General features: G+C 41.7%; 1 protein-coding gene and 1 non-coding gene across 3 annotated transcripts; both read right to left on the bottom strand.

Moving 5' to 3' along the window:
* Positions 1 to 2651: 2651 nt before the first annotated feature.
* Positions 2652 to 12459, bottom strand: LOC115400303 (sodium channel, voltage-gated, type II, beta). 2 transcript variants are annotated; one of them, XM_030108095.1, is made up of 5 exons: positions 12348 to 12459; positions 4252 to 4412; positions 3934 to 4150; positions 3221 to 3413; positions 2652 to 2711 (listed from the first exon to the last, which is right to left on the bottom strand). In XM_030108095.1, the coding sequence occupies exons 1-5, from the start codon at positions 12424 to 12426 to the stop codon at positions 2702 to 2704; spliced, it is 660 nt and encodes a 219-aa protein (XP_029963955.1). In that variant the 5' UTR covers positions 12427 to 12459; the 3' UTR covers positions 2652 to 2701. The 2 variants fall into 2 exon arrangements, with proteins under 2 accessions (XP_029963955.1, XP_029963956.1); XM_030108096.1 differs by lacking the exon at positions 2652 to 2711 and having other exon boundaries at positions 3217 to 3413.
* On the bottom strand, positions 9324 to 9397 carry trnat-agu (transfer RNA threonine (anticodon AGU)). Its single transcript has one exon. It is a non-coding gene; the product is annotated as a tRNA-Thr (tRNA).
* Positions 12460 to 13111: the final 652 nt, after the last annotated feature.

The following is a 13111-nucleotide window of genomic DNA, read 5'->3' as shown; positions in this document are numbered from 1 at the left end:
CATTCAGCTCCTCCGCCTTCCGCGGGACACAACACACAGTGTGATTAGTAATCAGTGCGGACCAACAGTCACACTGTTTGACGAGCAAGTGCACAAGGTTGTATATAAGAATAGTGAACGCAAAGTGGTTTCTCTTTGTCACTTCCAGAGTTAAATAAAGTAGAGTCTTTGTTAATGTGCTTTTCCCACCAGGACAAATCAAAACGTCTGCTCTGATTCTGTTCGACACACATGTAAGGAGTGTATGAGGATGCTGTCAGGCTGACATGTGAGGAGACATCACTGACACACATAAACATGATTTGGTTGACTAATTAATGTAGGTGCAGTTCTTAGAATAAGAAATTTTATTCAAATCAATTCAAATGTTTCTCTTTTTTTGGTTGCCATGATTTTTTTTTTGTGCCTTGCCTTTGTCATCACTGTGCTTTCACTTGGTTTGGATCCGTCTCTGCTTTTCCTCTCTAATGGTAGGTAGATGTGCTGCCAATTTAATCTCTTTCAACGCTTGACAGTCTAATCTACTTTGGCTTTTAGTTTTAATTCCTTCCAGAGCCCTACAGTTTTTTTTTCTTTTTTTTTTTCAATATTGTGTTGCTATTTTCTTTCCTCTTATTGCTTTTTGTGGAATGGTGTTGTGAGTCTGGTCAGGCTGCGGCTGAGTAAAGATAATCTGTCTGAGCACTGAGTGACATGAAGACTCTTCGTCTGAGTTTGTCTCCTGGATTCGTCTGGCTGTGGGATGAAAAAAGGTCCATGCAGATGGGTCTTCAGTGATGTGTTCCATAGATATCGGAGGATATCTGCAGTGTTCTGTGCTACATGCATTTCCTGTATTTTTTTGGTGTACATGCAAAATGTATCAACCCAGTTCTGCATGCCGCTCGTTTTAAATGCCACAACTTTGATGACTGGATGGATGCCCTACTCCTTATGGATGACAAAAAAAATAATGCTTTTAAATTGTTATATAATACTTTAAGGCAATGCCATAAAAGAAGAAACTCATATTGTTGAACCAAAAGGCTTCATCTAAAACTAAAGTTGAGATGGTTTTACCTTTCCTTAGAGACGAGGTGTTTCTGCGGAGCCCCACTTTATCAATAGAGTGAGTGCAAAAATCACATAGTGTAATGTTGTCTGTTGTTTTTCAACATGTACTATATTCTTTATTCAAAATATCCCCTGGTAAAAATTTTTCTGTCATATCATTTAGCCCTAACCTGTCATATAGTAGACTATGGAAATGGAATTCAGTTTTATGAGTGAGACTCCAAATTCTGTTGATATTGACTTTACGATTGAAATAAAATGTGTTTTTAGTGGTTAAATCCCTGGCTTATTTTAATAAAGAAAAAAAAAATCTCACACTGGCACAGGTAGAAGTACACAGTCTCACATAGAAACACGTCACTCACCCACTCACACACACACACACGCACACGCATACACGGACGTATCGGTGAACTATGATTCAAGCAGTGGTTACTGGAAATCTTCGGGATGAAGTGTTCATGTCTGGAAGAAAAAAAGACAGAAATGACATTTTAAGCGCATCTCGTGATCCTGCTGGTAGACGCCCCAATAAATAAATCTCTCTGGGGATAAAGCCAGAAAGTTAGAGATTTAGGATGCAGCAAGCGCAAAGTGACGGACACATGACCAGAACACACAGTTCCATCCATGTCTATGAGGATATAGTGTAGCTACGTTATTATTTCATCACACACAAGCTGGGAGAGTTAATACAGGCCCAAAAATGTCCAAAAAAGCAAATAAAAGCAGCTTAGTGCCAAACAACATATTCTGCCACTGCTACACTTTAATATCTAATTTTTCTATATACAGCAAGGCAAACCCGAATACATTACATTACATTAAATACATACAAATAAAAGCCAATTCTATTTTATTCCTATTTATTTTTAGCTGTACCGCCAAAGGAAAACACCATATTTGTATAAAGGGAGAAATTAACAATATTATAATAAAATACACTGGCCTCTTGAATTGTACTCTGTCACAGTCAGCTCATAATAAATAACTATAATATAATGTACAACCTTTAAGCTTAAAAAAGGAACAAACAAGTCCAATCTATGTTAATGTCAACATTTTGCTCAACAACTGTATATTATCGTTGCCAGTAAAGTAGCTTTAATTCTCTTAGTTCAGTAAACATTCAGTGTCACAATTCTGACTTCAGATTAAAAGACACAGATTTGAACTTAAAACTGAAAAATAACTGAGAAAACATACATTTTGATATTCTAAATAAATGCAGCCGTTCTGCCATATTTTGTTCACAAACACAACAACGCTGCTTCCCAGTCGCCTCACAGCTCAGGACTGTGATATTCTCCTCAGCGTTGCTGGGTAAACCCGCAGCAGCTTTAAGATGACTGTGCGCAGTGTGACACGCTTGAGTAAACAGTGTTACCAGCGCACACAGAGTCACGCTATTCTTGTGAATACAATGCAGCATAACATTTTTTTTTAATTTAAAATCTGAGTAAGATGGAACTGGGAGCAGCATTATTAAAACTCTAACAGGACAGTACAGTGACACCAGAGAAAATGAAAGCACGCCGCTGGATTACACAGCAGACGCTGTATGTTTTCATGGCCAGTGGAAATGTGCCGGTATTTACCAGTTGCAGCGTTGAGCTCCAGAAGCCACTGGCTCAATCACTCCAGACAGCTACGGTTGTCTAAAAATAAAAAAAGAGAAGCAGGAACCATTAAACAACAAGAAGCTTTAGTTATTAGGTTTCCCAATCTCAATCTGTGTGAACTTCAATGGGAAGAAGTGTTGAATTCAGACTCGATCCCTCTGTATTTAGCACACAGAGAAAATCAGTGTATTTTCATTACGCTGTCGGTGGGATGTATGGAGTCGTTACTCTACATTACTTGAGTGATTTATACTTCGTGCTAGTATCAAATTTAATCAGTGTATGCAGTCTTGAGGTCACTGTGACCTTGACTTTTGGCTGCCAAAATCACTTCATCGTCATCTTACATGTGTACCAAATGTGATGAATTTCCATCACCACGTTCTTGAGATAAGGCAGAGATGAGAACTGGAAAGCTGCTGCTGCCGGGCGCAAACTTATAAATCTTTTTTTCTGCCGCTGGCGTTTCATCAGCTCCTGCGTTATCGTCACGCTGTTGGTGGTTTCGATTCCAGTTATCAGAAAGCGACGTTTCATTTTCTTACTTTGTCCCCTCCTCTGCAACAGCCTCGGCATCCAGTTTCCCCTCCTCCTCCATCTTTTCCTCTGAGATCAGGTCCTGTTTCCGGTGTCGACGGAGGCATTTCACCACGACCATGGAGAGGATGAGCAGAGCGAGTGCTCCGCCCACTGACGCTCCGATTGCAACCGCGATGGTGGAATCCCTGGGTGGGGGGACTGACGAGAGGAGAGGGTTAACTGTGTTTCAGACCGAGAATGGAGGCGAGTGCAACGCTGGCTAAAAGCTCTGCTGGGCTGATTAAACAGAGTGGAAAGAAAGTGCTGCTGAGTTAGCCTCTATCTGTGTGTGTGTGTGTGTGTGTGTGTGTGTGTGTGTGTGTGTGTGTGTGTGTGTGTGTGTGTGTGTGTGTGTGTGTGTGTGTGTGTGCGTGTGAGAAAGATGCTGAGGGACTAAGTCCAACCTCTTGTTGCTCATTAATAAGTAAGAAGCTGACTCATCACCAGCACATCCTTACCATCTGGAAGCAGTCAGTCAGTCAAACTCTGAGTTTGTTTAAAACGAGTGTAAAGACTGTGATGCAAGGATGTATACTGGTGAAGCTTGTGTCTGCTGCAGTGAATGATCAGGACAGATTTTCTATCAAACCGTTCCTCACATTTTGTGTGTCTTGGAGCAGTTTTTTAACCGTGTCGTGTTACACTGGGAGCACTGTCTGTACCGGAGTCAGTCGCTTACGTTCTGTGACCACATTGAGCTGGATGATGCCGTGTCCCTGAATGCGGTCGGGGGGATTTTTCACGTAGCAGTTGTAAATCCCCTCGTCGTCCAGCTGAACGTCTGACAACGTGATTGACAGGTCGTTTTTAACCAGGTTCCCAGCAAACATGACCCTCTCTCCAAACCGTTCTGAACGCAGAGGGACCATCCCCCTTTTCCGATAGTACGTCAGAAACTGTGACAACAAAGAAAACAAGAGATCATAACTTGCTTTGGAATCGTGACATGGGCAGGTAGATGAATCAAGCGTTCAGGTTTGGTGAGCAAGTATTTTACCATCTCCTCTGTATCGTTGCGTGTTTCTTGGTAGGTCCAGTTCATTTGAAAGGTGAGCTCATCCATCTTATAGCAGGAAGTGAATGTGCAGGGGATTTTCACTGTCGTTCCATTGAGTGCATCAATTTGATTGGGAACAATAACTTCCATGCTCGCACAACCTGCAAATAAACACATTCATGTTGGAATCACTCATCTTCTGTAATGACTCGTCCAGCTTAAGGCCATGAAGGGAAGGCGGCACACAGCCTGAGCAGTCAGAGCGAACACAGGCAGGTACTGTACATACACTCACTTTCCCAACTATGGGCGATTTAGAGTGACAAATACACTTCAAACACATGGTTATGAATGAAAGAAAAAAACCAAAACGTGTCTGGTAAACCCTTTAATGCAAAGTGACCAAGGCTTGGACCTGAACTGGTTATTTTCTTGCTTCAACAAATGGTTGAGAACTTTAGTTGCATTTAAAAAGCTTTTTAAATGAGATGACTCTGAAAACACAAGTAATGCACTGAAAGTCATGCTTACATTGGTGAATCATACTACAGAGCATATGAACTTCCTTCATGCTTGTGATCAGGTTTGATATTAAGCATTTTTCTGCTATTAGTGATCAGAGACTGATTTCAGTGATCTCTGTTTTTGAAGCCCACAGAATATGCCAAGTGAAATAATTCATTTATAGAGGTTTATGTATTAAATCCTGGCAGAGAAGCATCAGTAATCATGTTACCTTGTAATCATTAGATGCTTTTTTTAATCAATATATCAATACTATTTAATTTATTTATATTCAATGTTTGCATGACATAAAACAATGATTGATTTGGATTGTTTTATTTTATCATTTTAAGTGTCACTGGTTTAATTCCACCACAGGAGGATGATGAATTGTTTTGCCTTTTCAAATTTAAGCTGAAATTGTGTGTTCAGTATTGTAGTTTACGGCATAATGTCAGCGGAAACGTGTATTCAAACCAGAACCATAAATATAAATTCAATCTGCAACACCAAAGACAGCAAAAGCTTCTGAATGTAAGTGCGAATGAATGTCTGCAAAAAAGTCGTGCTGCTCCACAGTGACCAGCTTTATCTTTATAATGTCCAGCTCTGTTATCCTCACATTTCTTTTGGAGGTATAATCCAGAGCAAAGGTAAAAATGCTAATGTTATATGTGTGGGAATCATTTGCATGGGCCACCAAAACTTTTTACGGATCTTGCTATAGCCTGAGAGGAATCTGGAAATGACAGACGTGAATTATTCACTGTCACATCTGTATTGCGGGTGTTGGTTTTTACAAATGCGCATTTTGCTTGATTGGAGCAGTGTGCTTCATTTATCATGCAAAGTGTGCAAACGCTGCAGCTGGTTACGACTGAGCAGAACAAGCTATATATTTGTGGAGCTTTAACACATCAGCGACTGTTTTGATTTAAAATTCTGAAACTGGAGTCAAACGCATACTAACTGGAAATCAAAAACAACGTTTAGGGTCCTCAAGTCTTCTCCTCCTACCTAACATCATGGGCTTGCACTCCCCAGACAGAATGCGCCTCTCTTTAGTGTGTGTGTGTGTGTGTGTGTGTGTGTGTGTGTGTGTGTGTGTGTGTGTGTGTGTGTGTGTGTGTGTGTGTGCGCGTGAGCGTGTGTGTGTGTGTGTGTGTGCATGTTTGATGGGACTCTGCACCATTCTCTCCTCTGCAGTCGAGTGTTTCTGGCTCCCTTCCCACTACTGCTGCACTACTCTACGGGCCTGCCTCTCTGCACCACACACACACACACACACACACACACACACACACACACACACACACACACACACACACACACACACGCACGCACGCACGCGCACACACACATACATCTTCACCGCCCTCTGTCCATATATATAATTTACACACACACAAATTTCCATGTGCACAGTCTGTCACAGTCAGGTGTCTAGTAATGCAGCGCAGTACCTGCCTCGTGCTCTCTCTCTCTCTCTCTCTCTCTCTCTCTCTTTCTCTCCTCCCCTCGCTAACAAACGCATACAAACACAAATGCATTCACACCCTCCGACAAGGTGTGCGTTGTCAGCAGTGAGCCGAGCGTGCTAGCTGTGCTACGTCAATGTCATTCCTGCATACTGTCCCACCTGAACACACGCAGCACGGCAGACACAGCCGTCACCACCACACACACATGTGAACGGTGCATTTGTGTACGTGCCATTTGCCAATACGAGTCCTACACAGATATATATATATATATACAGCAGAATCTGTTTGATGCAGGCTTCGGCTGCTGCTGACTCAGCGGTCCTGTGGATAGTGAGAAGGAGAGGCAGATGCAGAGACTTGCTAACAGATGAAATACTGCAGTGAGGCACCCTCATGTGACTCCTCCCTCTCCCTGCCCCTCCCTCTTTCCTCTCCCATCCTTGTCCACCTCTCTTGCCTCCTCTCATGCCCCGCTCCAGCCTCCTCAGCTTCCTAACCCCTACACAATCCTTGAAATAACACATCTCTGTTTCTCTCGGCTTTGCAGTAGTCCGAGCCTTTCTCTGCTGTTTTCCCCTCTATTGTTCTTTTGCATCACAAGGTCAGAACAGAGAAAAGGGTAAGGAGGGTGTTACATCATCCTTCCTGTGCCCTCTTCCTGCGCACCTTTTCACTGTAAATTAGACTTAGTAGAATTACATATCATTTAGAAAAAAGAAGCTTCAGTTGAATCAAACTGTTTATTTGAGGAGGTGAAGTTGCATTTCTGCTCGCATGGAAGCAGAACAGCAGGACTCTGGTTTTTGTTACAGTGATTGGAAAGACTTTACAGCTTGGCACCAGGGCATATCCCTCCAACACTTTAATAAAGATACTTTTCTCAGGATTTAACAAACAGTTTCCCCTCTCTCTCTCTCTCTCTCTCTCTCTCTCTCTCTCTATTTTATCAAGTTAAACAGCAGCGCAGCACTTGGATATTCCAGGACAGTTTCATTATTTATTATAGAGTATTTTTTCATACTGGTCCAAGCTAAACATGCCCTCTTCCAGATCTCAATCCAATTAGGCATCTGTGGACTGACATGAACAAAGCTTTTCACTGCAAAAATCCACTGACGAATAAACTGTGAAAGCCCCAGACAGCTGCCTCTGAAGGTTTCCCCTACAAGTGATTTAAAGCTGCTTTAAGGGCTCAAAGGGCTGATGCTCAGTGTGAAGATTATGTTAAAAAAAAACTTTCTGCAGGCTTTTTCTTGTGACAACTACTGATGAGGACTGAACAGTACAATCCTGAAAAGCATCACTTAAGACTGGAAGTCCTTTCCCCCTCATGCTGGCCTCTGATCCTCTCATCGTTTCAAACGGACAGTCAATATTATCATAAAGCACCTACAGCCCACTTTAAGAACATTTAAAGTTACATCTTTATATCGGTTTATTAGCTGTTCTAACAGGATGCTAGGTAGATGTGACTGAAACTGGCTGCTGCTGCTGCTGCTTCTGGAGGAATTGAGTAACGCGTGGTATCCAGTCAGGCAGAGCGAGCCGGTGGCGAGATCATTATTAGTTTCCTCTCTGCCACTGGCACAATATAACATGTGCAGAGATTTGTTAGATTAGGGTAGAAAAACACATTAGTTGTTCTTCCCTCAGCATTCACTCCTGCTGCTTGACACTGAGAGGCTTGACAGTGCGGCATTTTTGAGCGAGACACGTGATCTTACAGTCAGTCTGACCGGAATCAAGAAGCAATGGATTATTTTAAGTGTAAAGTGATTCAAAACGGAGGATCTTTGTGTGTAGGGATGTAAGCCTCAGCATGCTGTCTTTAAATCCTCGACTCCTGGTTCAGTCATGGTCTGAGGCACTGGGGCTGTCACGAGCGCCCCCTGCTTTAGGGAAAGCCACACTGCAGTCTGCAGACTGCAGCATCCAACACCCAACAGGACTGCTGATCGGGATTCCTCGGGGAGATGCAGGGATCACCATGGGATACAGAGACCTTCTCTCAGATTATGTCATGACCAGACTGAGATTAGAGTCATTCTACTGTTTAAGAAAAAAAAAAAAAAAAAAGGCAGGCGCTGTTCCTGCATTCCCTGTATGTATGCCACTGCAGTGTGAGTGTTATGTGAACAGCACTCCAGAAGAGAGACCAGAAAATAAAAATAGTTCACAGGCAGGTAACTCACTGTCCACTTCAGTGGCCCGCTTTCTCAGCAGTGCTGTGAGACTGCATCAACCTTCTGCTGTTACATATCACTGAAAATATTGGCTTGCAGTTTCACTAAATGCCTTTCAAGGTACTTCCTTCTTAATATCCTCTGCTCTCCTCCACTCTTTCACGATTATGCATTATTGACAGCCGTGCCTTGATATAGTCGAGTCAGAAAGTCTGACTTTAAAAGTACACTTTGCAGACAGGAGATCTGAAACCTTCAAACAGAACTTAGAAAGCGGCAGACGTGCAAAACCACAAGCTTCGTCCTGTGTTTCCACTGATATCTGGGTAGTCTTATAAACAAATATCAGCAGAGTAAACACAGTGACACATGATGGTGATTTAAAAACTCTATAATCTTTGCCAAATATTAATATTTCGCAACATATAAGACATTTCATTTCATTTAATGATTCGCTTTGAAGCCTCCATTCAGTTTATTAATTTTATTTGCCTCTATTGCACCACAATTTATCTGACAGACCTTTTTTTTTCCTTCTGGATAATAGGTCTTAAAGAAATATATATTAAATCGATCTGAAGATCAAGTTCAGGAAACACTGAATAGATTATCTAAGTGAAAGTCTAGATTTCCCCAAATCCTCCAATGACATTTTAATTCCTGCTTCCTTCTCCCGTGTTTCTTGAACATACTGAATATTCTGGTTTGTGAGGTAAAATAGCTTTAAATAGCTGCACCACAATTTGTTCCATGGTTCAGTTCCAAGCTGATCTCGTCGTCATACAAAGTTCTGATTCAGTTCAGCTTCATTTGCAGTTTAGTGAGTGATTTAGTTGCGTATTTCCTTTGATATCCAAGTCCTTTATTTCATGACCTGTGCGTTGCACAATTAATGGGGAAAAGGCACTGCTGGGATTCGAACCCAGGATCTCCTGTTTACTAGACAGGCGCTTTAACCAACTAAGCCACAGCGCCAGTGAATGTTGACACAAATGTTAGATTTCCCATGGATTCGGTTTCCCTGGGATGTTTGGCTTTAGTTCAGTTTTTGAAGACAGGTGTGATTTTCACTGAGAAGTCTGAGCGTAGCTCTGGGTGTCTCATTCCACTGCCCTCTCTGCTCCTGTCCTGTGTGGTTGCCCTTTGACCTTTTGATGACTACGCCAGTGCGTTCACTGTACTGCCTCCTTATGTTATCGTGCTGCTGCCCTCTAGTGCTCGTTTTGGTGAACTTTGATTCTGCTGTTGCTGAGAGAGAGAGGTGATGTTGGGACAGCACGGTGCAGAGGAAAATCCACATCAGTTCATTTAAATTATATGACTGTGCTTCACAATATTGTTCTCGAGTTGGTAAAACTTTCCTCCTGTCATCTCACGTGTTATTCCAATGGGACTCATCCTGCAGGGTATTACTGGATACTGTTGGATAATATTACAACAGGGAATTCAGGGTCAAGAAGCAACACATGTTAAGTATCCACAAAGCAGAAGAATGCAATCTTATAATTGCACTTTTATTAATTATGCTACTTATTTAATTAATATTATTGTTTTCTGCTGTAGGACAATAGACTGGCCTTCCCTTGGGCATCTCAACCTTTAAATGTTGGATGTTGGTATTTTTTTTAAATGTTATTTTCTTTTACAGTTGAAATACATGATCCACTTGAATTAGAAGATTCACAATAAACCATTTTTGAGAATTAAATTGGTAATTTTGTGTGTTGATTACAACTTCATAAATTATATGATTGATGACAATTAATTATGACCAGATCTGCAATTAGTTCACTTTTTAATGGACTGACACAACTTTTTTAATTCAACAAGCAGACTTTGCTTGTGTCTGCAACAGTTGGCAAAGAAGCAAAAGCTGCTTACAGCGATTACACTGCTGATGGATAATTTCCAAAATGCATCAGGAGCGTCACGCTCATTTTGATCTCCATTGAGCTGGAGCAGAAAACAGTAAATGACAAATTAATCTCACTTAATCTGCACTTTTCTACCGCTTGACCAGTCCCCAAAGATTGTTAATAACATACACCCATTCACACACACATCAGACACCAGCTAACACTCATAGTGTCGTTTTACACTGATGCTTCTGTGTTGGTAACACAGTGGCTGCTGCATTATGAGCATTGCTGCCCCCTGCTGGTCAGATTTATACCAACGTGTCCTGCTCTCACCTGTGAGGTGGAACAGTCATCATCAAGACTGGAGTAGAACCTCTCATGGACTGTATGTTTGCCATCCTGTGGCCGTTCCCTTTCACAGGGGTCATCACAGCAAGTAATTGCATTGTGCACCACAGCTGCTTTTACTGTCTGATGTACATTCAAATTTCTGCATTTACATATATTTCAGGGGAATTATTTGTTTTATTCATTGAATGACACAAAATTCAACAAGTGACACTGTGGGCTATCGTTTCCTCAAAGTGAATGGTTTCACATGTGTACAGGCAATCTGATCCTGATCAAGATGGAGTTTTAAGGATTCTTGATTTATACTAACTGAACTATTTCTTCAACAGTTACCTGAACATTCTGTCCAGAATAGCTGATAACAGCACATGTTATGTTATCAAAACGCTTCTAGATATGTTAATATGCCCATCTTCTCAGTGTGCATGGATTATAATATTTATGTGAATGAAAATTTCCAAATTATACACGTTTGTTTCATTTTGAGTGCATGTTCTATCATCATCACATGAAAAGCTTGGACTTACAGTACTACTGAACTTGCTCTATATGAGTGCATCATCTCTTATTAAAAAGCAGAATGTTCCACTGTTTTTGGGGTGCTATTATTCTTTGTTTTACTGTATCTGGTGATAGAGAATCAATATTAAACGTTCAATACAGCGTGGATATGAGTAAAAATTCATACAAAAGAATGAACTGAGAACAACACAGCATTTCCCAGAGATCCCTGCCTGGGCAATAAGGGACCTTCAAAGGACCATGTGTCCCGAGGGCTGTACTGCTCTGGTCTGGTATAAAGACAAGATAATTGAGTAATCCTTCAAATTAAATGGCTGGGAGGATATTGGTCCTTTTCAGTAGTACTTTGCGTTCACCCTGACATGATGCCACTGGTCAGGCCTGAGCGCTTTTTAGTGGAGCAGTTTTCAGTGCAGCAGTAAAGAGGAAGGGATGTGATGGCAGCTCTACATCCTGCTGCTGCTGCTGCTGCTGCTGGCTTGTAAAATGCAAAAGCTAGCTTTAATTTCTAAATCTGCAGGGGAGCATGGGCCTCAGGCCTGTGGGCAGAGTCTCAGTTTGTTTGAGGATTTGAAAAGATGTGGGGTCACACTGTGTGGAAGATTGTCATGTTAAAGTAACACACCTCTCTGTTTCCACTCATGTTTTGCAGGCCTGCTTTCATGTGATCATATTCTCTTAAACTTGCTGTGTTGGATGACACTCATAAGGAGGTGCGCCTGCTACTGGACACAGGTGCTATAAATATCAAAGGCACATTGTTAGCTCAGTATTAAGGCCTATTTCTATCTATCCATGTCTTGCAGCACCCAGCACTGAGTCACGGGGAGGGAGTGATCACCATCATTATATGTGCGAGCCAAGCCAACTCTTATTTATACACTGTGCATCACGGCCGAGCGTTAATTTAGCAGCCATGAGAGGAGAAACGAGCAGGATTATTATTAACTCATCACGTTTGGTAACAAGCCACTGGAAGAGGGAAGGGAAAAAAACGCACGACAATCTGTTTTTAATGGGCCTGATTCAAGGAGAAAAACGCTGTTTTTTTTTTTTGTTTTTTTTTTTTTTTTGTTTTTTTACCGTCAACCGATTTCTATCTCTCATTATGCCGTCCGTCACCACACTCGACCACCACCCGCCCTCGGAGTGGCCCCCATCCCGGTGATGGTGTTGTCGGTGCGCTTTCTTACCGGAGAGCGACAGCAGCAGCAGCAGCAGCGCGCGCCCCAGCTGGGCGCCACCGCTCCTCTCCTGCACGGGGGAAGACATGTTTCTCTCCTTCTGCTTTACAAAAAAAAAACAAAAAAACAACGATATATCGCTAGATGAAAAATAGAATGCAATGGATTAAAAAAAAAAAATTGCAGCTGCAAGTTTGCGCCCCAGTGTGCGCGTTTAAAACGGTAAAAAAGAAGCGGTATTTTGGTTTCAGAGGCAGGACATGGCTGGCAGTGTCTGTAGCCGTGTGGCGGTTGGTCTCATGGTTGTCGGTGAGTTTGTGTTGGAGGAGGGAGAACCGGGCGGGAAGGAGGGAAAAAAACCGCACATGGAGACTGGTGAGAAACAGGACGTAAACAAGAGGTTCACAGCAACACATGGACAGGAGGTAGAATTCAATAAACCTTTTGTGAACCACTGTTTTAATAGGCAAATTGTTTAAGGATGCTTATTAATTTAGCAACTATAATTTCAGGACATTTTCTGATTTAGTTTTTGTTGCTTTTCTGTGAACTGTACAATAATACAATTAGAAAAATAAATAAACGGATCCAAAGACTGATGACTCCACTTTTAGACTGTACAGTAAACAAATATCTTGACTGCAGTCTCAATAGAAGCACATTCAAATATAATTGAGGCAACAGTAGTGCATCACAGTGGCCACAATTTTTTTAAACCAACCTGATTATAACAGAATAATGTCAAAGATTTTTGAGCTGGTAATTTAAAGCAA

The sequence above is a fragment of the Salarias fasciatus genome, chromosome 14, assembly GCF_902148845.1.
Source record: "Salarias fasciatus chromosome 14, fSalaFa1.1, whole genome shotgun sequence".
Taxonomy (NCBI): domain Eukaryota; kingdom Metazoa; phylum Chordata; class Actinopteri; order Blenniiformes; family Blenniidae; genus Salarias; species Salarias fasciatus.
The sequence above is the reverse complement of the archived record's forward strand: the minus strand, read 5'-3'. Positions and strand labels throughout refer to the sequence as shown.

Bases quoted from the DNA above. Each gene is read 5' to 3' on its own strand.
- LOC115400303 (XM_030108095.1), bottom strand. From the start codon at position 12,426: ATGTCTTCCCCCGTGCAGGAGAGGAGCGGTGGCGCCCAGCTGGGGCGC. The intron at 4,413-12,347 runs GTAAGAAAGCGC...GTTTATTTGCAG, and splicing joins GCTGCTGCTGTCGCTCTCCG to GTTGTGCGAGCATGGAAGTT. The intron at 3,414-3,933 runs GTAAGCGACTGA...TCCTCTCGTCAG, and splicing joins GCTCAATGTGGTCACAGAAC to TCCCCCCACCCAGGGATTCC.